Genomic DNA, 26,032 nt, shown 5'->3' with positions numbered 1-26,032 from the left:
TATTTGAATGTAAGTTAGTAGATCACTGGAACAAATCCGTTTGTAGATGAGATGTGCGATAATAAATGTAAATGTAAAACTGCTGGATCAGTCCCGTAAGGTAAGAAGACGTAGAAGGTGTGCGACCACAGAATGTAAGATTGTTAATGAAACTGTAGCACAATTGTTTCATTTTATACAGCCTTTGTCCGGATATTTAATTAGTGATGTTAAAAATGAAATAAAAAGTTTAGAAGTGTAGTGTTTGAACGACGATTTCGCACGTTACTCAAAAATCGGAAATTGGTCGAAAATTTTAATTCATAAGAGTTTAATTCTATAGTGTGAACGGGCTTGAGTAACAGATCTATTGTGTTCAGTTTGATTTTGCTTTAGTTAGTGTTCACACCAATATAATCTACTGCTCTTAAACCGGAAAGTGGCCAATCCGTTACGACTTGATGTGTTCACAGTAATCTCGAGTAGGCTTTAATAAAACTATTATCTCCAGTGTGAACGGGCTGAATTATTAATAATAGAGGTATTGTGTTATAATTAAACAGTTTATTAATTAGTTGTAAACAATTAATTGATGTTGTTTAATGTCCACGAGTTGGTCGTAAAATCATTTGGATATATCTCATCGTCTTCTTAGTTATGTTTCTCGACATTTGTGCTAGTTCAGTTTTTCGAGCATTTTGATTTCAGTAACGTGTTAGGGTCCAAGCTTGTGGTTTTGCCTAGTAGGGTGCTACTGATGCCTTGAACGGATTCTGAGTGTACCAAAAAAAAAGGTAACGTTTTATATTACAAATATAGCCTATAGGAGCGATAGAGATAGAAGCTTCAGACTCTGTACACCTATTTGAAAAGAAATGTGTTGTTTTTCGAGCGTAATAATAAAGGACGTTTTTTGTCTTAAATGGGCCATAATTGCTCTTAAACTCATTTCATGATAATCTTGAATGATGGAATACCCTGTAGTTATGTATATGTTCTGGAATTTGTCTTACGGATCACGATATTGAGAGCGAAATTCATGCATCCTTGTGTCTGTAACATTTCCATTGTTATCTTTATCATTTATTATCATTAACGTGTATAGTATTATTTTCAGCAATCAACGTTTCGATAAATTACACTACGACCAATCTAATGTTCGATTGAACATTTTGAAGTCTAAGATGTTAAACTAAATATCGTAAGAATGTAGAATTACCTGTATAATCAGAAGAGAAGATTGTCAGGATAAATTATATCTGTCTTACCAACAAACCTTCAGATAAAAAACACAACCTTACATCACAACCAATTAAAATTCTTCACAAACCTGAAATTACAAACTTTACATAAAAACACAACACAAAACATTGTTAACAAAGTTTTCTTTTAACACCGTTTTAAAATAGATACTCTCGTTGAAAACAATTTACAAGTTTTCTTAAAAAAATATAAGTTGAATAGATACTTCTAAACTAAATTGAAGAGTGTAGAACATTATACAATTTTATTTTCTATGAATATAATTATGCTGTATGTGTATAACCTTAACCATGGTATCGAGATAGAATTGATCATTAAAGATATATCAGATTGTAATTTATCGAAATGTTGTGTACAATAAAACCTAGAAGTCATGATAAATGTAAATGTTGGAAACGCTTTCTTCGTTAAAATGTAGAATTTGAATATTATAAGGATGTCATGGCAATGAAAATTGTTGAAACGTTGCGTTCAATTGTTGTATTCTTCATCTCAGTTAGTGATATAGCACATTGTGGAACATTAAAGAGTGACAAATCAACATGTTTGCATCTTAAAGAGTAACTGATTAATTTTTCTTCCCGAATAACACAAGTGTTTCATACCGACAGTTTTAGGTTGAATTCTGTTCTACAAGCTACATGTTAGTACTCTATTTTCAACGACGCTCCGTTATATTACATTTATCAGAACAATCAGCGATGATTTGCCAAAAACATTTTCTGTAAACATTCATCACCGTCAACCTGTAGAGGTGAACATCAAACAGGAGTAGCTGGCAGTACTCTCTGTATTTACTCTTCTAGATCATTGTTAGCCAACTTCCTGTCAGTAAGGTGCTGTAAAAACTGGTATATTTGTTTGTTGTTGATATGTTTATTGGTAACAAAACGACCTGTGTTTCTGAACCATAATTAATTATATAACAACCAACAATGAATTATACCTGATACAAATCTTCAACTAGATTCGTCAAATAATTACACAGTTTTTAGTAAACTTGATGAATGTAAAATTGGAGATGTTAACAAAGTGTTAATATGTAGATGATAATTTGTCTTACTTTGTTTTACAAGTTACATATTAGATCTGTGGTGAACTTGTTAACAAAAAATATTCAGATAGATATATAGATACAATAGTATATTGAACAGATAATACAGTGAAGCCCCTCTATAAACCGGATTCCTGTACACTGGTACAACTGGTACGACCGAATTCACTATATAATATATAGTAGATAAACCCCGGTATTAGATATGTAGCTTTCCTGAAAGAGATGCCATGTTGACAACCCCAGTGGTAAAGTGGTATCAAGTGTTACAAAGAGTAATAATGCCCTGCCTGGATAGCGACGTCCACCAAGATAGCGGGGAAATTTAATAGTTTTTTAATGGTGTAGAAAGGACACCAGTTTTCTTTAACTCTATCTTCCCCGAAATCCAGCAGCTTGTTCATCACGTAGTATTGTTTTAATGCATTCTTGTAGAAATAAATTTTGATAAAAAAAATCTCTTTGAAGGGACAGATTCGCCATTTTCGAGTGTTCGGGTGTAAATAGTCTTCAAACATACTTGAAATGTACGAAAATCACAGTCATAATTCCTTCGAAAGTACCTCAAACTAGGAATGTCTTCCTAATTCTATCTATGTATTCCATGTCATTGGAGTCATTGTCTATTAACGATATCGGAGCCTTGAAAACGTATTATATTCTATATAATCACCATTCTATTCAATTTAAATTATTTATGCACATGAAATGCACGTGTCAATGTTTACGTCTTTGTAAAAACTGTTAATGATAGGCAGATTCAATATAAGACGATGCCAAGAGAATTAAGAAATTAAACGGACTGGAGAGGTTTGATTGAGACACGTGGTATCTATAAAACGATGGAATAATAATAAAGCTCCATTAGATGGCAGGTCGATAAATAAATATAACTTCTTCACTTCGTTTTGTCATTAAACTGTTTTCCCTGATGCTATGAAGCTGGTGTGGTCCCATGAGCCCGAAGCTTACAGATTGTGTTGGAGCTTAAACTAGCTTTTGAACAAATTGCAACTTTGGAGCTGATAACCAGTATCTATTTTACTAAGTGAAAAACAATAGCTATAAAGCAAGACAATTCCGTTAATCAAAATCGGGAGTAAAGGTAGTATAGTAGTGGACTACTCAAAAAGAGAAGTACCACCAGGTGTTTTGAAAAGAGTAAGCATGGTTTGCTTTACGCGCGACACATGCCACTTTTGTAGAGATCAGCATCATGAGCTATACAACCAGATCAATTTATACCTGACCAAACAAATCAGCTAAAATAGTCACTGCTTCTGTCGTGTAATGATCTGAACTGATCTGAACTAATCACAGGGGTTAAATGATAGATGATAAAAGACTAGCAGGAACAATTCAGTGTCAATGTATGAAATAATGAACTCTAGCAACTGTGATCAACGAGGATTCCGTTAGGCCAAGATCCATTTTTTGCCAAAAATGCAACCTGGGTAACGGATGGCGACTGTGATTATTAGTCGTTGTTCTGACTAGGTTGTCTTCATCATTGATCCGATTCTACCAGATGTCGCCAGTTGCCTTCAGTAGTTGCAAATCCAGTTGCTCTTGGATCCTGCCAGTCGCAAAGTGGAATTGAGTCCCTTTTACACGCATCAGTCCTAATACAATCAAATCAGATCCATATATATATACTATTATTACGACTGGGATATTCTGCCAGATTCTGATATTAAAACAAGCACCTGCCTAGAAATATATATAAAAATATATTATAAATGACAAAATGGTTTACACCCGAGTAACATTCAGTATTATCTACAGTTACTAGACCTGATATTTTCTTATAAAATATAACTCGAGTTCAAACTATTATCTAATAATAAGAGTTCAACTGGTGTACAGAGCTGTGGGTAGTCCGAGATCTCAGATAGAATTACTCTTCTCTACAACATTTGTTTTTAACTCGACACTCGCAGACTTGACATTATAAAGTAAAGTGTGTCTCATCATCATATAAACAAAACTTTTGACGACATCTTTTATCCCTATGTGTTTTTCTTAATATCAGTAATATCAGTAATATCAGTAATATGAAAAGTCTCGTCCAAAGAATGGCAAATCGGGAGTAAAGGTTGTAAAGTAGTGAACTCCTTTGAATTGTGTTTTTACTTGTTTTACAAACAGTCTGATTTTCATCACCATTTTCTTAATTTTAAACTTTTCCTCGCTACTTCGAAAACTAAACCCCGTTATTTGGAGGACACTGTCAGCCTTATTTCCAACTCTTCATCACGACTATTCTGTACATTACATATATTTAATTAAATTATAGCACATTGCTAATTTGAAGACTGTTGGTCGTTCGGAGTCGATGGCTGGTCAACATACAGTAAAACAGATAAACTGTAGAAAGAAAACGTTTTCTTTGTAAATAATTTCTTAACCATTTGTTTTCTCTCCTTGACTATCAAATTAAACAGAGTCAAGATGTTTTGAGAGGTTTTTAGTTAACTGTCTGTTAGAGTAGGGATGGTTTGAATTACCTTCTGACTCTTCCAGTTTATCTGATTAATTCAGGTTTTAGTAGTTGGTAGGTGTTATGGGTTCGAATTTACTTTAAACACAAAAATTCCTGCCTCCTGCTTGAGTTGTACTGATTGGGTTTTGATACGAACAGTACCATCGCCCTTCGCCCAATGAAGTTGGTCTCTTTTAGATCAAAATCTATTGCTTCTTGTCATTTCAGTTATAACTGGGTATTGGCCAAAACCTTAGCTCAATCACTAAGGTATATACATGTTTTCTATTGTGTTCATTTCCCTTCTTAAAATGTTTTCATTCACTTGAAGTAGCATACCCGTTTGTTGCAGGCTGAGCATGTTAATTAACCAAAATAAATTAGGAACTTAATTGCAGTCACTATGTTAACTCCCTTACCATATCAAATAAAACACTGCCAAAAAGACTATACATCCGTTTAATTTTACAAAAACGCGCAGTCCAGGCCTCGGAATTGGGTAGATTAAACTCACCGAATACTGGAAGTATGAAAACATACATTATCTACCAAGTGGTACTATCAGGGTTAAAGTTTGACAGAAAACGTCCATTTTATAGTTTGGAAGATAAAGTGTTAATGGAGCGTGATTGTGTTTGGACAGTTTTAGTTTATGGTAGTAAAATAGTAAACACTGTATTCTACTTATAATCAGTTGTAGCACTGTTCTATTAGTATTCAGATCTTGTGGTTGAGCCAATGTCCTAAACTACTGGAGTATTCCTATATACAATATATCTATAGATATAGCTCTCCAATATATACATCTATTAGACACTGGTTGTAGCACTGTTTTAATGGTGTATCTATTAGTATTCAGATCTTGCGGTTGAGCCAATGTCCTAAACTACTGGAGTATTCCTATATACAATATATCTATAGATATAGCTCTCCAATATATAGATCTATTAGACACTGGTTGTAGCACTGTTTTAATGGTGTATCTATTAGTATTCAGATCTTGAGGTTTTAGTGAAAGTTGAACGCCTTACTATATACTATGTACAGACTTAACTCTGATCAATAACTCCCACCCCAGTGGCTTTCCCGGCTTGTTCCGTGCCTTCACCCTACTCTACCCAGGTGTCTTAAGTGAAAGGGAAAATTACAAGCGTTTGTGGGGCTGCTTCGTGTCGACGACCCTTCAAACTACACATTTTAGAGACTGACACTCTTTGCTATGTCTTAGAAAACATTGCAATTCTGCCATGGACATTATAGAATTGAAACGCCATATTTATCATGTAGCAGAAGTCTACAGAGAGTTGAAACAGGAAAAAGGTGTGAACTCATTGGATCGTCCATTTTCTCTATGTTTAAGTTACAACTGCTTTGCTGTGTCTTTGAAAATTCAACTCTGACAACAGACATGAAACGCCTAGAAAGTTATATTATGTAGCAGAAGTTTTAAATGAGTTGGAACAGGAAGTTAATTTGCTGATTCAACTCGCCACGTATTTCTACTGTTTGTGTACATCTGTTAGCGTGTATACATACACCATCGCGTGCAGCCATCTTTCCCTTCATAACAATACATGTAACGTGCACAGGCAGGTGCGTGAAACAACAGCACACATCAGTGTTAAATAATAAACATCTTGAATTGATTTAGATTCAGGAAATACCAATTGCATGTTTACTGATAAAAACTTATCCTATTTAGAACTTATATTGGAAATAACAAAGAGCAAAACGGAGTCTGTCTGTTAAATTTGCATAGTCCGAAATTAAAACTTTGTAACTCACAAATTTCTTACTTTGGTTATCAGTATAATCTTGCCATTGAAATTGCAAAATCCGTTTTTAATTGACTTGTTTTGAATTGAGGCTTGTTTCATTCTGACCACAGAAAACTGATATACACTGTAGTACCAAACAATCTACTAGCTAGTTAGTTACGATAGTTTAGTATACTCTAGTCTCATTCTGACCACAGAAAAAGTTGACTACAAGACTTTTTAGGAACATGTGTCACAATTTGAGACGGATCTCTTTATTTGTTGCTCTGAGGTTTGATTATTTTGGAGAGATCACATGTAAAATGTAAATTTTTCAATAAATTATCTTGGTTCTGATAAAATGTGGTGGCAACTGGCATTAATTGTGGTCATCTAATAGAGACAAATTGGTTCGTGACTAAGAATGATTGAGAATATACGTGTTTTTGTTGCCAATTTGTCATTACTAAAGTATGCTAAAAGCATTGTTGTATATAGTGATAAATCATAATAATGTATGATATTTTAGGAAGGGAGGGTAGATATATTACTCGTATATTATTGAGGAAGGTAGATTGATGGCATTCTGTTCTTTCTGATTCATGAAAAAATAACATCATTTTATAGCGATATAAAAGTCGAGATATTTACTTTACTAGTTGATAGAGATCAATTTCAGCTATCTGTATATAAGCCTTTCTAGCTGATAAAGCTCAATTTAAGCTTCCTATTTAGTTGTTCTTATAATGCTTTACCAGCTGATAGAGCTTGATTTCAACTACCATCTGTATATAGAGATAAATAACAACAAACACTATAATGAATATATTGTTCCTTCCCTTAGCAACGTTTCAAATTACATACAGAGAATCGTATAGAGCGTAAAAACAAGTTGTTAAGATTAGTGTTGTTCTTCTAGAGATAGCACCTTTCTCATCCACTTTTGATTTTTGTTTTTTTCGCTTGATAAAGAGATACGTCCCGAAACGTAGCCACATTTACACTAATTGTATCGACTTTTTACCTACTGTTTGCACGTTATCGTTACTTTTTCTTGTATAATCAACAATTGTCCTTTTCTATTCCAGGTCGTCGTCCAGCATCCCTAACAGTCCGACCTCCTCCAATGATCCACGATGTTATTCCTATCAACTGCTGGAATTTTACCCACGGAAACTGGAAGAAGATGGAATTCTACAGTCCCAACTATCCTAATATGTATCATAATAATTCAGATTGTGTTCAATATTTAGAAGGTAAGCTAACATTTTTGGGTTTTTTCGGTAGGCCTTAAGGGGTTTCCGCTTTCCGCTGTAATGTCAGTATGTCATCTGAAGACTAACAATACAGATTGTGTTCAATATTTAAAAAGGTAGTCTAACGTCTTTTTGGCTTTTTTTGGGTATTGTTGAGAGCCTCCTCAATGGTATCTGAAAAGGGTAATGTTTACATTGCAGATTCTGTTAACCATTATATACTTGGAATCGCCAAGGGGTTCCCCCATTTTTAAGCCACAGTTAGCGCTAAATGACAGAATGAAATTCCAGCACATTTCACGTTTGAAGGTATCTGATCAATCGAGAATATACGAGAAGTTCCCACATTTTCAAGCCCCTCATGAACCGAATGATCTAGCTCTCTCTCAATATTGTAAATAGCTTCTAGCCGCTGCAAGGGAAATTCTTAACTCAGACTCAGGAAATAATAATAGTTATCAATACAACCAATCAACTCCGTTCTCGCATCCCAGCCAAACTCGGTGCACAATAAACATGCTCTTTTAAACACACGTGCTAGTGCACGATCGAGTGCCAAAATAAAGCTTCTAAACATAACAATACATAATGATTTCAGAATACGAGATGGCACGATGCTGTTTCTGGCATTTCCTACTCACTTTTAATGACATTAATGGTACCTGCAGATTGAGAATATTGGCATTTAAATGGAACTCTAAATGGCATAATCAGAGTTCTCCTGTTTATTTCATTCCGTTTCAAATTGGTGGAGAAAAAACTTCATGAATCTTTTCTGTTTTAAGATGTTTGTTATTTACTTAACAATTCAATAATGAAGAGGTTTTGTGGGCGTTGTTCTGGGAAGTATTTTAATGAGAATAAACATGCACTGTGACGTGTGATTGATTTCTAGGACTGTTTAAATGTTCTCTACGATGACAGGAGATGAGGCTGTATTTGTATAGCGTGTGAGTGGGGGCAAGAAGAGGGTGGAGGTTGCTTCTGTATCTTCCAATATTTACTCCTTTCTTTAAGCTTTTTAATCTGATTCCAAAACGGTTTGAAAGAATGTGTGGAGAGGGTTGGTGTATAGAAGGGACATTTTTATCATAGTCAAAGGATTACCTCCACCCCCCCCCCCCCCCCCCTCTCCCGATTTGTCTTTTCACCTCACCTTCTCATGCACATAACCTGTATACGTTTGGCTGAGTTTGTACGTTGGAGTAAGTGTGTATTTATTTTAAGAACTAAGGAATTAGCCCCCTCCTACTCTTCCTCTTCAATAAGAGAATTTTGACATGACCTGGTTATCTACCAACAATAGAAAATGATACAATATCTGACATATAAAATATAAGTCAAGATGAAGATACAATAGATACAAAGTTAGATCCCCATAGAGTATAAAACCTGGTTTGAGTTTACTCCACCATTCTTCAGACATTCCTTCATTCTCTTCATTCTATGTTCAACAGTTAATTCCGTCTTTAATCTCAGTTGGTTGTAGAGAACAATAACATTAGTAAAACTACTAAACTCCACTTCAATAGGGACTGGCTGGACCACGTCCACGGGCCCTCACTGATCTACTTCAACCACTGCCAGTAAAGATGAAATGTAAAACTCAGACTTGATTGCCGGAACAATAACATCGGTAGAACCAGGGGACATCAAGCAATTGGTTTCGAGACAGAGGGACAAGATTTGAGATCAGTTATTTTAAATATTTCTGATCGATTAGTAATCATCTCCAAGTTGTAAGCTAGAACACCTTTCATGATGGTGTAACAAAACGATCCAAGTGTTTGTCTCAATGATGGAAGTTGTATAATTTGATTTTGGTTTATTTTAAAAGCAATAGGTGTTCTTTAGGCTGTCAAGTTATCTTGAATATCTCCGAGGTATAACTAACAAACCCTTCACATCCGCAGTCAGATATGATCCGCAGTCAGATATGATCCATAGTCAGATATGATCCGTAGTCAGATATGATCCGTAGTCAGATATGATCCATAGTCAGATATGATCCGTAGTCAGATATGATCCATAGTCAGATATGATCCATAGTCAGATATGATCCATAGTCAGATATGATCCGTAGTCAGATATGATCCATAGTCAGATATGATCCGTAGTCAGATATGATCCATAGTCAGATATGATCCGTCGTCAGATATGATCTATAGTCAGATATGATCCGTCGTCAGATATGATCCATAGTCAGATATGATCCGTAGTCAGATATTATCCATAGTCAGATATGATCCGTAGTCAGATGTGATCCATAGTCAGATATGATCCATAGTTAAATATGATTCGTAGTGAGATATAATCCATAGTCAGATATTATCCGTAGTCAGATATTATATGATCCGTAGTCAGATATGATCCGTAGCCAGAAAATGACTCTGGCCCAGTGGACGGATTTAACTGCTTATTACCTTTGAGTCCAGGTCTAAAACCTTATTGAATGTGAAAGTGAAAAGTTATAATATATTTATTACCCACCCACTCCAGTTCTAGTTTATAAATTATAATATCTTCTAACCAGATAGAACTTGTTTAGATTTCAAACTTTGTTTTTTTCACAGTTGGGTGTTGATTCTGAGAGTTTGGCATTTCAGACAATACAGAGCTGTATCATAATGTAGATATTGTTTAAATATTCACATCTTATATCTTTTACATCACCTGGGGTCGGCTTCAATATCCTCACACTACAAAGAAGTTTTTAGGAAATTTGAAATTGATATTATTGTTGTCGTTTTGTTATAATGTTCTGACAATGTCGTGCAGCTGGAGTGAGATGTTGGTTTGTTCTGAAGTTAAATCTGATCAGACAATTTTCTTACACTGATAGCCCCTCTGTTACAGTATGTTTAGGTTTTTGAAACATGGTAACCTAATGTATTCTTTGTCTCTTTTCTACTCGGAATTTTCTGATACTGACAGCCCCAATGTATCGTTCTGTCAACTATCATTTATTTACTGAGCGATGATGAAATGACAATGGCTACATGGCTACATGCGAGATAAAAGGAGTTTTACGTCCTACCTGTTTGCACTCTATGAAGGCGGAAGGAAACGTGGGAGGGTGTCAGAGAGAACAATCTGTTATAATAAAAACATAGAGTTTGACTGGAGTTGGATTATTGTTTTAAGATTAAAAGATGACCTATATTATGGTGTATCAGTGGGGAATCTAGAAGTTATGGCAAAGTTCATCTAGAACGCTAAGATATAGGTAGATTTTCATTCTATTTCTATATCACCATCATAAAGTTATTAATTTGGTAGTGAACTCTTTGAAAAGACTGTTAAGTTGAAAATCCCTGACTGCAGCGTGGCATCATTCAAATATTCGACAATGAGAATGATAATACAGGACTCTCGCTGTGTGAAATAGTGAACAAAATTTATATTTTATTCACAAATATTTTCAAAGATATACATTATGAAAAGGATTGAGGCTTAGCCTATATTACCTATCTCTATTAATGATTAATAAATTATATATATAATAAATAGCTATTTCAAAGCAGACTAGGGCCCACATATTTCCAGTTTTAAGTACAAACATAATGATCAGATTAATGAGAGTTTCCACATTACCCTGATATTACATAAAAAAAAAACAGTTCACTTCTCTTTTAAACTGTGTCTGTAAATGATTTTACAGAAAAACGCATTATTCTGGGCCAAAAATATGTATTGACACAATTTACATAGCTGTGTTTTTAGACTTATCAAACAGATGGTGAAATTGTTTTAACATTTGATAAATGCGGGTGTTTACCTCGGAATGTATCTCTAGTCTTTATTTCGAGTGTCAATCGAACTTCCAGATAAATTTGTGGCTCTGTACGAAGTTCTGTAAGATATAAATCATGTCAAAACTCTGTTTGGTCTGATTTCGACTCAGTCTGAATGGATAAAACCGTAAAGCGACCAGTGCCTAGCTATTAGCCTAAAAAAATCTTTTCCTCTGATTTTATGTGTATCAACGGGAATACCAGTCTGATTTCGAATTTTAGTGAATGGAAAACAAACGTAAAGCAACTATTATCTATTTATTATCCGGCAAACTTTTCAGTTCCTCTTTATTTAAAGTATGTCAACTAAGGTACCAGAAGTAATATCTACTAACAGTGATATTTTACAATCTGTATATAAACTAAACAAGTGGTTTTATTTCAGTGTTTGTATATTATCTCTACTCAAATAGACATTAACCCTCTAATCACCCAATAGAGTATTGTCTATTACTGTTTTTATATTTTATAGCTTCATGGTGATCGTTTTAACAGAATAAATCACAACCCGACAATATCATAAATCGTTACAAACATAACATTTATATTTTGAGAACACTGGTATACGTTATACTTTTCCAATTCTAAATCAGCTAGTAATAAGTCGAAATATCTAAACGATACGGAGGCAACATACAATAAAAAATAACAAAGAGAAAACAATCCAACCCGATCCAAATAACAATTCAAAAGATCAAAGATCGATATATTTCAACTATTGAATCGTGAACTCAGTGTCAGTGACATGATTTGTGAATAATTCTTGATATTTTGGAGCTAATCCCCCCCCCCCCCCTTCCTTCCTCTTTCAAGTTCGGGCAGAAATTGATTCAGGATACATAGCCAAAACTACCCATAGTTTTCTCTCTACCAGCCAAAATCAACAAGATATAGTCAATGAAGTATCTCTGTGTAAAAATATTACTATTTTATCTCTGTCTTGTATCAGTGGTCCTCCTACACAATCTATATACTTGATGTATATCACAACACAACCCTGGCACAGTTTATATCTCTGTCAAACACCTCATTCACTGACAAATCACTGTTAAACACTGTCCTACTGTTCTGTATAGGGCTATAAACGGCATTGAAGTTTTACTTAGCCTACTAATTTAAAAGTAGATTTTGTTTACTGGGCTAATTTAGTGAAATACGTTCAATGGTCTAATGAAATATGTAGTTAGATGTCCTACTGTTCTGTATATTTTTGGACTAATGAAATGAAAAGGAGTTTAATGTCCGATTGTATTGCACTAAAAGAATTGGTTTTATGTCATACTCCTTCGTTCCTTATTGTGCTATGTATGCATTGGAGTTTAAAGCTTGTCGTATTATAAACTTCATACAGTGACCAAAGAAGAACATATTGAAATTGTATCCATTCTGTTTCTTTTCATCTCTCTTTCTTTTACAATTTCTATAAAGATTTTAGTTCCGTTCCTTGAATTCCGTAGCTGTTATATTCGCATCAAAACTTCATCTGTGTGATAAAAATACAAAATAAAAGAGATGTTATCATATCGTGGAATCCATGTATACTAGTTTTATCTGATCTTCGTTCACATTATACCTGTATCTTTACATCATTCTCATTATACCTGTATCTTTACATCATTCTCATTATACCTGTTATACCTACTCATAAAATACTATCATAAACCGTTCATATCCTTACCTAACTTATATCAAACTCTGGGTAGATTACTAGACGTCTGATGTCCCAGATTCTTCCTTCACACCCTTTTTTAAGCTAGCGCATACTTTCTTCAGCCTGACTACAAAATTTATATTTCAACTGGTTTGAAATTGTTACTGAGTATGAGTATTACGCCAGGTTAAAGTGTGGGTGTTCACCGAATTACTTGATATACAAATATATTTTGTAATATCGTTGTACGATATATAGACACAGCTTTATGGAACAAAAATCACTGCTTAAAGTTTTATGTAACGTTTCGACATGTTTCGCCCGTCGTCCTCAGGCGGAAACACGGGGGAAACACGTCGAAACGTTGCATAAAACTTTAACCAGTGATTGTTATTCTATAAAGCTATATCTATATATCGTACTCACAATTGCTAAATGCCATTCAAAGACTTTATCGTTGTAATAGTTTAACATCTTATTGAAATCAAAATGATGCGATGAAAAACGTTTTGTAATTTGGACTATTTGAAAACGTTATGAAGTTGATTAAACATGAATTACTGTCATTGGAAGGCATATTAGTCATCAATTCTGTTTTTATATAAAGCTGGAAAACACTCCCTTTTTAAACGGGAATTTTTAGCTGAGCTAATCAGTTATTGTGTTCACAGCTCACTGTCGAAATTTGAGTCTTCAAATCCATCTATGTCCAGAATTATCCTCGTTAGAAAGTCGTCTTTTATTGAAACTCTGCCATATACATTATATAGAAAAGACATAGAAATAGAAAGTGAAATTTCTAGTTTAGGTATGTCTGAATGGCCTTTAATATAGCGACTTTATCAGAGTCATCTAACATGTGTATGTCTCCAATCTGCTAAAACTACACGCCTGAATTCATCCAGAAGGTAAATTCGTTATCTAACATTAGGAACTGTTGTGATTGTCAGGAAACTTGGCACCGATTCCATCTCGACATGTGGAACTGTTGAGATCTCGGTACTTAACTCCAATCTAGTCGACATCATCGTTAACAAAACACTTCCCCTCTCTCAAATAAACATGCAATTGATATTACCCAAATATTTTCACAAAATACTAGAAAGTGAAATTGAGACTTGCCCCAGGTTAGATGTAATGAAATATAAAATCTGGTATCTTTATAAAAAGTGAAATGATATAGAGAAATGTTTGTGGAATGAAAATTAGAATGATATTATACTTTCAGTTTTTATACTTTATTGTTTCAACTGATGATGACAATGTCGATTGTCGAAACGGTGTGTACCATAAAATTGTGCTCCAGGCCTATAGAAACTGGGGTGGGGGATGGGTTGGATGGAGGGGAGCAGTGCCCATTATGGCAACTAAATAACAATACACCATGGCCCCTCTTGATATATTACTTTCCCTTCCGAACCATCAAGTCAGGGAACCGGTCTGTTGTTCTCCGTTATTTTAAGTTTAAGTATCTCACCAGTCAGACAATAATGTGCAATGGTTTTAAACACTAATAATCCTTGATACTACCTCGTTAGAAACAACCGTTACAAAAAATATTTCAAAACTTATTACATCAGTCCAAGTTTCTAGAGCAAGGTTTTCATTTCAAACTTTCTAAAAATAGAATGTATTAATTCTCCTTTATACAATGAAACCTATTGAACTTAATTTTACTTTATAGAAAACTGGAAACTCCCTGAAATTATTATTATAATAAGTACATTAGGGTCAAACTGTCTAATTGAATGACCTAACATATTGTAGACAGACTGTACGCAACCTCTACACTTTTTAATACAGGCTAAAGGTCATACGGTGTCTTTTAAGTGGTAATTTATCTCGAGATTTGAGTTACATTGTGTTACGTTAGTGGATTTTTATGATTTCAACCAATTTAAAGGAAATGCCAAGTTAATATTTTCGGTGCATTAGTACTATTTTAACTTACATTAATCAACACCCTTGTGCTATCTTTAAAGAGTATCGTGAGGAAAATTCAATAATGTCAGGGATATGTTACTATTTTATGTGCATCAATACAACTTATTATGTAAGTCGGGGCAAACACCAAGGAGTAAGGTTTCCAAGTGTAAATTTATTCTACATCGGGTGCTAGTGCACTAGTGGTTTAAATGATCGTGATCTAATGAAAGGAAATGCCAAACTTTAGTGTTTTTTTTCTGTGGTTTGAACTGGTTTGTTTTCAATTTTCCATTGGTTAACAGGAATTATGCAATTATCTGGCTCAGACATTCTGGGAAGGTTGTGTTTGTATTCCTGTTGTCGTTTGGAGTTCACACTAAACTAAGATCCTATGTGCTACAGTCTTTACAGAGATCCTTCGACAGATCGATAAGAGTTATAATAACTTTACTTGCGGTTGATGGAGCTAGATGGTTTGGATTCATAACTTATTTAATAGTAACATCAAGATACTAGGGGCGTATTCAGAAAATGACTGAAGGGAAGCCAAAAATGAGAGATGTCTTTCTTGGACGATGCCCCTAGAGACCGGAGGGAGAGACTGGGGGATTTCAGATGGCCTGAGATGAATTTAGAGCATTGAGAGGGTTTAATTTTCATTTCCTTTGACCTTTCACGGGCCCGAGAAGCGGCCCATTCGCCAATGGCCCTCTCCCTAAGTTACACTACTGCTAGGACGCTATTCCAATTTAGCATTTTTACACTTTTTGAACTTTCTTTGTAGTCGATTCTATATTCACTAGTTGATATTTTGAAGACGTTCTGGTGTTTACATGTTAACAGAAAGTGTTTTGACGTTCAACCCTGTTGCTTGCAGTGTCACGAGATGGTTTTTAAAAATAACACAATATGGTGTTGAATATTATAATTCAGTGTAATTGAGGGGTGTTAGACCACACAGAGATACAGTTCTTAAGACACATGGGATTGGGGGAGTAATATTTATTATTCTTGACAGGGTTCAGCGAGTCACTTTCGATTTAAAATCTTAGGATGTTCATTCTGACCAATCAAGTGCCTTATGATTTAGCAGTTTTATTGTACACTTTTAAGGTCCAATAAAGTCGAATAGCAAACAACATGGTTGTCATTGCAAGGTTTGGTCACTGTAAATCGTTGGTCGATAGTATCAAAAGATTTCGTTCATTCGGGTGAGCTCGTATTGACTAGAGTTTCAAAGTATCTTATCGGATGCGCTCATAACGTAAAGGTGACCGACTGCAAGCAACGGAATGGTTGGTCCCATATACCGGCCACTCAGAAAAGATCCTAACGACTCTGCTAGACGCAGACTGTCCTTTATCTTATTAGGCCAATAAAATGCAACGAAGTATTGTATCCTAATGTTCTTGCCGCGTATTCTCGAAACGATCTTTGCGCTAGGATATCCTAGGGTCTTAGCTTATAACAATGTTTCTAGGATATCCTAGTGCCTTAACTTCTAACACTGTTTCTAGGATATCCTAGAGTCTTATCTTCTAACACTGTTACTAGGATATCCTAGGGTCTGAACTTCTAACACTGTTTCTAGGATATCCCAGTGCCTTAACTTCTAACACTGTTTCTAGGATATTCTAGGTTCTTATCTTCTAACACTGTTTCTAGGATATCCTAGGTTCTTAACTTCTAACACTGTTTCTAGGATATCCTAGGTTCTTAACTTCTAACACTGTTTCTAGGATATCCTAGTGCCTTAACTTCTAACACTGTTTCTAGGATATCCTAGGTTCTTAACTTCTAACACTGTTTCCAGGATATACTAGTGCCTTAACTTCTAACACTGTTTCTCGGATATCCTAGCGTTAAGATCATTTCGAGAAAACGTGACCTGTTCTGCAGTTCTTACTAGAGGGATGAGATATGATGGTGTTTTATATCTTTTTGCCAATAACTAAGACAAAGAACCTCGGCGGTGCAGATTTTCAGTTTAGTCTAGTGTAGTCTATTGTTATATTCTAGCAATATTAAACAAGTCTGTATCCTACCGGATAGCTACCCAACATCAAAGTGAACTTATCTTGAAATATAAAATAAAGTTTTTATGATCATGTAACAAAAATAATCTATCTTTTACATCACACATGTTAGTTATAGTATAGTCTGGTTATCGGTGCTGAGTTTAGGTCACTTAACAGAAACAGATCTGGTCGTCTTTACAGCTCCATTCCAAGTCTTAATCAAAACAAGCAATACAATGGCAATATATTATACAATTTATAGTCAGAATTATACAAGAACATCCCATACTATCGTAGTAGTCAGTATCTGTAGTCAGAATGAGACTAGAGCATACCAAACTATCGTGTCTAAATAGCTAGCAGATTGTTTGGTACAATGACAGTTTTCTGCAGTCAGAATGAGACTAGAGCATACCAACTATCGTGTCTAAATAGCTAGCAGATTGTTTGGTACAATGACAGTTTTCTGTGATCAGAATGAGACAAGAGTATACCAAACTATCGTGTCTAACTAGCTAGTAGATTGTTTGGTACAATGACAGTTTTCTGTAGTCAGAATGAGACTAGAGTATACCAAATTATCATGTCTAACTAGCTAACAGATTGTTTGGTACAATGACAGTTGTCTGTGATCAGAATGAGACTAGATCATACCAAACTATCGTGTCTAACTAGCTAGCAGATTGTTTGGTACAATGACAGTTTTCTGCAGTCAGAATGAGACTAGAGTATACCAAACTATCGTGTCTAACTAGCTAGTAGATTGTTTGGTACAATGACAGTTTTCTGTAGTCAGAATGAGACTAGAGTATACCAAACTATCGTGTATAACTAGCTAGTAGATTGTTTGGTACAATGACAGTTTTCTGTGATCAGAATGAGACTAGAGTATACCAAACTATCGTGTATAACTATCTAGCAGATTGTTTGGTACAATGGCAGTTGTCTGTGGTCAGAATGAGACTAGAGTATACCAAACTATCATGTCTAACTAGCTAGTAGATTGTTTGGTACAATGACAGTTGTCTGTGGTCAGAATGAGACTAGAGTATACCAAACTATCATGTCTAACTACCTAGCAGATTGTTTGGTACAATGGCAGTGCCAGAAGGCAGTGATTCGGACTACTGTATATTCTGTAGTAAAGGTCTAACAAATGTAACCAGCTGACAATGTACTAAATATAAAAATATAAAATACATGTTAGAACAGGTTAGATAGCAGTATAAACTTTAATATACATACACCATGCACCATGGCTTCATAATGTGGGGGCAGATTGCATAATGCGTCATCTCAATATCTTACATTTTCTGATCTTACACCATTTATATTTCTCCTGAAACCGGGTATAATAAAACCGATACTATTTACTTCAAAATAAAAAGAGAAGCATTCAAAAGAATTAAAAAGATCTCAAAGAGGCCATTCTATGTTGGTCTATACATCGAGAACAAGAAATTATACCATTCTGGTTTCCAGGCTAACACCTCTGGTTTCCAGGCTAACACCTCTGGTTTCCAGGCTAACACCTCTGGTTTCTTTATCTTCAGATTGTGATTCATTATTACATTTGGAAGGCTACAGATAAAATCAACAATTGATTATGTTACTATGCTGGATATTGACATTCATTCTTGTCGTTGATACATTTTTAAGCCTGCCCAATAATTTGTATCTCTTTCTCTATTTCAGCACCCCCGGGATTTAAAATCCAGTTGGATTTCAGAGATCAGTTTGTACTGGAGAAATCAGACGATTGTAAATATGATTACCTTGAAGTCCGAGATGGACCCTTCGCCTATTCTGATTTGATTGGACGGTTCTGTGATGATAAGTTCCCGGAGTTGATCGAGTCTAAATCGAGGTTTCTATGGTTAAGATTTAAAACTGATGATTTATTACACTATAGTGGTTTTAGAGCAGTTTATTCCTATGTTAAAGATGGCAGTGGTAAGGTTCTTTGGATTACTTTTCTACGTTCCCATCTCCACCTTCTCTTTCCCTATATGAATTATCCTAATGAAGGTTTGTGTCCTATTTCTTATCTTTACGATGGGTGACGTAGTTTACTATGAGTGAGACCAAAATACATGATAGTGGGCACAATCTAAGACAATTAGTGCTGATAATGATAATCTCCGTCTGAGATGAATATTGCATCCCCCCTCAAGCACTTCTTCTCTCACCATCACCCTCTCCCCATAGTTCAGTCTGTCCCTATTTCTATATTATATATATCTGTTTATTGTATTTCTGTTTCAGCTCAAAAAGACGGCGAATTGAATGGTAAGTTTAAAGTTTTCTGCAAATTTACTGGTGTTGTACACTTTCTCTTTTAATTAGACCTAACGTCGTTAATTTGTGGTCGATATCTATGTATTGCTTTCTTGCAAGGAGCTCGAGGAAGCTTTCTCATTTCATTGTATACAGAATAATGCAGTAAGATGGACGTAAAACTCTATTTCATTTCATATCTTTTTTTCAACATTAAAATACTGAAAGAAAACTCGATAATTTAATTCTATACGATATTAGTATATTGTTCAAAGCTTGTATCTAGTTTTGAAATCAATCAATCTAATGACGACGATATTTTTATTATTTAAAGGAGAATCGCCATCAGTATGTAGAAGTTATATAGAAGTAAACTCGGCTAATCCAGACGGTGTTCTTAACTCTGCTGATGTTCCTTTCTGGGATACTGACGATCCGAATTACCCGAAACATAAACCAGTTGACTGTACCTGGGAACTACATACTGATAACGGATACGGGGTAAGTTGAGTAACACTTCACAATCATCAGGACATCTAGTTATGAAAATGGGAGATAATTTTCTGACTCTGGGTTATAATCAAAATCACTAAACTGGAGCCAAAAATACACAAAATAGACCGTGGCATGTCTACGGGGTGAGGCCACCAAAAGAGAGACTGGCCAGGCTTTGCACCCCTCGGCCCCTCACACTTTCAAATCTTGTATCATTTTACATTGTGATAAATTGATATGTGGCCCCCTTGGAAAGTTTTGTGGCCCGTGCTCGCCCCCCCCCCCCCCTCACTCGATGTTTCCTAGAAACGTCAATGAAAGTGAATATTTTACACTCCAAAGACTTCTATCAGCCTGACACAGGAAAGAATCTGAAATAACTGATTGAAAATAAACACTCTCACGGAACAGTTTAAATAATAATTCTACAAACGAAGACCTTCTGCTCATATTTAGTTGAATAGAGCTCGTCTGAAGTCACCGTTAGAATGATAAACTGAATAAATGAGAGTTAGATAGAGAAATAAGATGATTGAGATATAAACTATATGAGATGATTTTTTAATGATGTAAAATATTACATGTTAACCCTCTAAAACTATAAATTATAAAGATGTATTGATATGAGTTATATCTCGCCGAGTTACAGATTATTCCGCTAGTTTTACATTATTAATGTTATATATGAATACATGTATATAGATTGACCTCCAGTCGTTCTCTTTTTCCGTTTCGGAAGGTCAAATTTCTTTTTAAAGATTTGCTCAACTTATGGTATGGATTTGAAAAACTGTGAACAGGATTTCTCCACATCAAATGTCTTTCAGCTCGCAGTTTTACAGATAAAGTTCTATCTGGACCCGTTCGGGGTATAACATCTTAATAAACTTATTCTATTTGTACGGTCAATCTGACAAAAACTGATCAAATGTAATAAGTAAATCTGGAAGAGTATATACGCTGGTATTGGCGTCTTAACAAACTAAAATAGGGGGAACTTTCTCAATCTGTTCTGTGTACGGTCAGCGCGACCCTAGCTGTTAGTTGGTTAACTAACTGATCAAATGTAATAAGTGAATTGGGACAAACCTGGCAAACTGACAGTCTACAATATTGATTTCATTATTTCATTAAAACAAACAGTTTAAACTAATTATATACTCAGCCAAGATAGTTTTTAATACAGGTTCATCTTAATTCTATTTGTATATTGTAATTAAAGACAGTACTGTAGAATTATATTAACTTTATTACGTTACCTAGAACAGGTTCACCTGTATACTATATATAATACACCTGGGAGCTGTATATTACAGACTGTGCATATGAATGTAATAGATTGTAGGTTGAAGTCGCTTTCCTGACAAACTTTCCCTCATTGTACACTATGTGACCTTGCTCCAGCAAGTAGGACGTAAAACTCAATTTCATTTCATTTCATTTAGACTGTTTATTAAAATAAAAAGAATAGTAGTAAAAAAAACGTCACAGAAATAGTGTATTGATATAAGGAAAATAAGGAAACGAAGGGGAGAAGGTCGCAAATTTCATGACTTCATTGTTTTTAAAGTCGCTTGTAATGTTAGGGTTTGACTTTTCGCCAACAAACAGTTACCCAGTGATAACGCTGGAGATGTTGTATAAAAATAGGGACCTGGGTACAAGGTGTATAACAAGTATAGTATTCGTTTGGAAACAAGTCAATATAAATAAAAATCATTAAAAAAATAACAGAGAAATAACCAGAAAAACAGATTCTTGATTTCTGACATCAAACTGAATCCAAAATAAACATGATATAGAGTTGATCATAGAGTAAACCAGGCGAATATTTAAAATATTGACATAGACACTGATCACTTTTACTACTTCTTGTGGTTTTACGTGTTGAGGTACATTGTTGGTGCTATTCAGAAGACTAGAAAAACTCATTTTAAGCCCTTGTTATATTATAATTATGAAATAGTTCAGAATGATGCTCAAATAATCAGTTTAGAAGATGTTCAATCATACACCATAAAGTCATCCAAGGAACCGAAAAGGCCAAAACTAGTTGGAGATCATTTCTCATTCCTAGTTATTTAAGTGCTTTAGTTCTCTACCAACAACATGCCATCTTAACATGGTTTTAAGATTACCTACAACTTGGCATGTCTATTGCTGTCTTTAGCCGATAACAACCTAGCAATTTGTCCCACCTATTGGTCGACTCTCAGTCCAAACCATCCCAATAAACCAAAATTACTTTAGACAATACCACCTAGATATATTGTTTCAAACTTGACTTGTCTATTTCCAGATCTCAGTGAATTCACTGAAGATGGGGATGTTGAGTCCTGAACGTTGTGATGAGAATTTTGTAGCTCTGTATAAAGGTTCAACCCGACAGATTGATCGTTATGATAAACATTGTAACGACGGCAGCCTGGAGATGAAGAGTATCACCAATAGAATCTTTATAAGGGTTTATGGTCGACGATTGTCTTTAAAACCAAGGATTAAAATTGTTTACTCTGTATTCAGAGTCAGTAAGTAGCCATTTTAAAAATATAAAATCGTCTTGAGTTTAACCTGTAATAATAAGTTTCTCAGGGTCCCCCAGCTCCTGCCATCTACTCTTCCTTAATGGTATTTAATTGCACCTGGAATGTCTGAAAAAGTATAAAACTGTCTGTAGTTTAACCTGCAATAATAGGAATCCTAGTGTCGCCCGACCCCAACTCTGTTCGATTGTTGATTCTCACCATTTCTTTAGTCAATTTCCTCATTGGATTCAGACTATGATATTTATCAATGAATTTTAGACAATTCGCTGTTAATTTGTCATCCATTTTGACCTAATGTTTTAAGACATTGTTGTTATAGCGGATGCTGATATTAAAACAGAAACCAGTGAAAGTTTTGGTTTACATACAGAGAAAGATAAAGGTAGGCTTAAAATATCTAGCTTTACTAGTAAAATGATGTATACATATCTCTGAAAGGGATGACGAGTTGATAAACCCATTCTAAGTGTAATAGGGTGTTCCAGAAGGTTTGAAAGCGACACCAACCATAATGTCTTCACTCCATTTGAGTATACGAATACTAGAAGTGAAAATATCGGCCTTAAATAGATCTTACTAAAAAATACCTAAATATCCATAAATATTATTAAAATTGTCGAGCATTCCTCGAAAAATAATATAATAACAAGAGGTAGCGAACTAATTGTTTGGAAACCCCAAAGATATCAAGGTATAATCCCTAAATGTATCCGACCTCTGTCTCCAAAACATTGATCGCCTTCGTCGCCTATTCAGGTAACAACAAAATCTCTTCCTTTCAGAGCCTAAGGTATGTTTGAAGGGAGAGTTTAGCTGTGATGATGTTTGTTTAAACAGGAATCTCATCTGTAACGGTGTACCTAATTGTAGAAGTGGAAAAGATGAACGGGGGTGTCAGAACGCTAAAGGTCTGTATCCATTCTTTAAGTTTTAAGTTTTTGTTAGCTTGGTGATTCTCTGTATATCAAGAAATTATCAGAACCACTTTAAAACTTGAGATAGTAAAAAGTTGTGTCGAGATATCTTTCAAGTGGTTGCCACTATTCAGAAATAAAAAACTTTCAACTTGTAATTTTAGTCGTTAACAAGAACTGTCAACAAACGCCCTCCAAATTCTTCCATCGTCATTTTTTTTTCTGGTATTTCACAGATTTTATCAAATATTTTAGATTTTATCAACTCATTTCACAGATCTTTATTTCGAGTTTTAATTTGAAAATGTTAAAATTCAAGGAGTTTTCTCTGAAAATTGGGCGTAAAATGACAAAATTATAATTGTTTTGTTGATAATAAATTATCTTTCACGGGGGTTGACTTGAGGGAAAATGTGACAGATTATTTCAACCAGAAAATGTTAAATTTAAAATAAAAAGAGAACTTTCTGAGGAGAATATATGTATTATAGAATGGCATTGGATTTATTTTGTTTATCTTTTCAGTGGATGCCGAAGACGACAGTCAAGAAATTCCTCTCCACGTGATCGTTCTGGGTGCTGTAGGGGGTGTTATCTTCACAATCATCATCATTGTTATCTGTGTAACGTGTATTCAACGTAGAAAACAAAAACGAACCGAGAAGGAAGCCTTAAAACAGAAGAAACTTCAACAACGAAACGCGTTAGAGATGGCGGTTTCTAATAGTTCTAATACAACACTGTGCCTTTCTAAACATGGTGGCAGCGGACATGGAAGTCCTAATCCCAACCAATACACCAACTACCCCCGAGCTAGTGCTTTATCTAAAGATAACCCTCATAGATACAGTCTGGGTAGCTCCGTCCAGCACTCATCCGAGGGAGACCCCAGCGATCAGATGTCCGAATCGGGAAATTATAAAAGGTTTTTGGTGATGGATATTACCCCAGACGAAGAACTAAGTCCCTGTCCTTCAGTTTACAGTCAGGGAGAGCGACATCCTCTATCGGACCACCCCAACATGCGTTTCAGTGGACCGAATTACCCCGGGGGTACCAACTGGAGGAACATGCCCGAGGAAACCATCGTAGGATACCCTTACAACACGTCCTTGACGCGGCCGAATCCCATCTTAACACCAATGACTAAGCCGTTCACCTACTGTTCAGACAATAAATATCTCAAACAGGGTATAAACCCCGAGAACAAGTTTAATAAATCACCGTATACAGACAATAAATTTATTAAACCTATACCACAAACTGAGAAATACATGAAACAACCTTATAAAAATATAGATAGTGATATTATAGAGGAATCGCAGCCAGTGTAAATCGTGACTATAAACCGCCGGATAGAGTGAGACTTTATAGGACTGCTATGATATCAGACATTATCAAACACATGCGAACACATCTGATAGCAGTTTGGAACACTGGCACTATTAATATTTGTAACATTGACACACTCTTAAATTGGGTGAAACGGTGGCAGGATGGCGCAGAATTGTGTTGGACAATGTCGAAAGAGTGCTGCATAGTACGACACAGAAACAACGTTAAAATATGCAGGATAGTGTAAAACAAAGCAGGACATGACACAGTGTTATGATTCTGATAACTATGTGATTGTAATGTATAAGACCAACAAGAGATGCTGGGTATACTTCGCGGGGATTGTCTCAATCTGTGTTTTGAGAACGATTTAAGGATGGTGCATTCAGACAATCAGACAATACTCAAATAAACTCTGAGTTTTCTCGACAATTCTGCTGCTTTTGAATATTTTCAAACTGTGATTGAATGATACTGTGCCTTATTTACTGTACTTAACTCGTGTTCTTTCACCCTGAAAGAGACTATATGTCGAATCTAATAGTGCAATACAGGGTTTAAAACATTCATTTGAGATGAGATACTGTCGAGATTTGGGTGAATTGAACGTATACCCATCTTTAGATACATAAATACAGACACCATTCATTATTTTCACTATTTTGTAAATTGTAAATATGTCTATTTGTAAATATACTGTAAATATTATTGCGTTTTAATAAATTTTTGTGTTTTGATTCAAATGATCTATTTATTTATGAAGTTGCCCCTGATACAGGTTGGACATCCATGTTACTGCTCTGCGTCCAGTTGTCCATTTTATAAGATCTGATTTCGAAAACGTTTCGTCTTCTCTTGTTACGTGCCGTTGAGTAGCAAAGAAATACGGACGATGTCCTCCAGGGATTAGAAAGAGATTTTGTAGCTTTTGTATTTGTATCGTTGCCACTTATGACTTTTCTTTGAACCATTCCTTTTCTCGTCCGTTTTTGATCACTATCGCACAACTGCTAGGGTCCTTGCAAATTGCAATGGTGGAAATTGATGCTAACAGCGTCCGCGATTTCGCAATCACTTTAAGTATCCTATATTTATATACACAGCGCAATGGAAATACTGGAGTAAGATTATAGAACGTAAAACTCCATTCGTACCAGATCAAAGCTATAAATACTATCTAAAGTAGAATATTGATTTCATCTGGGAGAAGTTAACACCGATCATTAAAAACAGTAGAAATGTCATGTACTGACCGGAGTTTCAACGAAGGGCTCATCATTCACCT

General features: G+C 35.1%; 1 protein-coding gene across 1 annotated transcript; it reads left to right on the top strand.

Moving 5' to 3' along the window:
- Nucleotides 1-7,721: 7,721 nt before the first annotated feature.
- LOTGIDRAFT_135005 (hypothetical protein) lies at nucleotides 7,722-23,432 on the top strand (the record flags this gene model as incomplete). Its single annotated transcript, XM_009068807.1, has 5 exons — nucleotides 7,722-7,791; nucleotides 18,876-19,133; nucleotides 19,807-19,958; nucleotides 22,252-22,476; nucleotides 23,283-23,432. The coding sequence occupies 5 exons, from the start codon at nucleotides 7,722-7,724 to the stop codon at nucleotides 23,430-23,432; spliced, it is 855 nt and encodes a 284-aa protein (XP_009067055.1).
- Nucleotides 23,433-26,032: the final 2,600 nt, after the last annotated feature.

This window comes from Lottia gigantea, assembly GCF_000327385.1.
Source record: "Lottia gigantea unplaced genomic scaffold LOTGIsca_94, whole genome shotgun sequence".
Lineage (NCBI taxonomy): Eukaryota > Metazoa > Mollusca > Gastropoda > Lottiidae > Lottia > Lottia gigantea.
The sequence above is the reverse complement of the archived record's forward strand: the minus strand, read 5'-3'. Positions and strand labels throughout refer to the sequence as shown.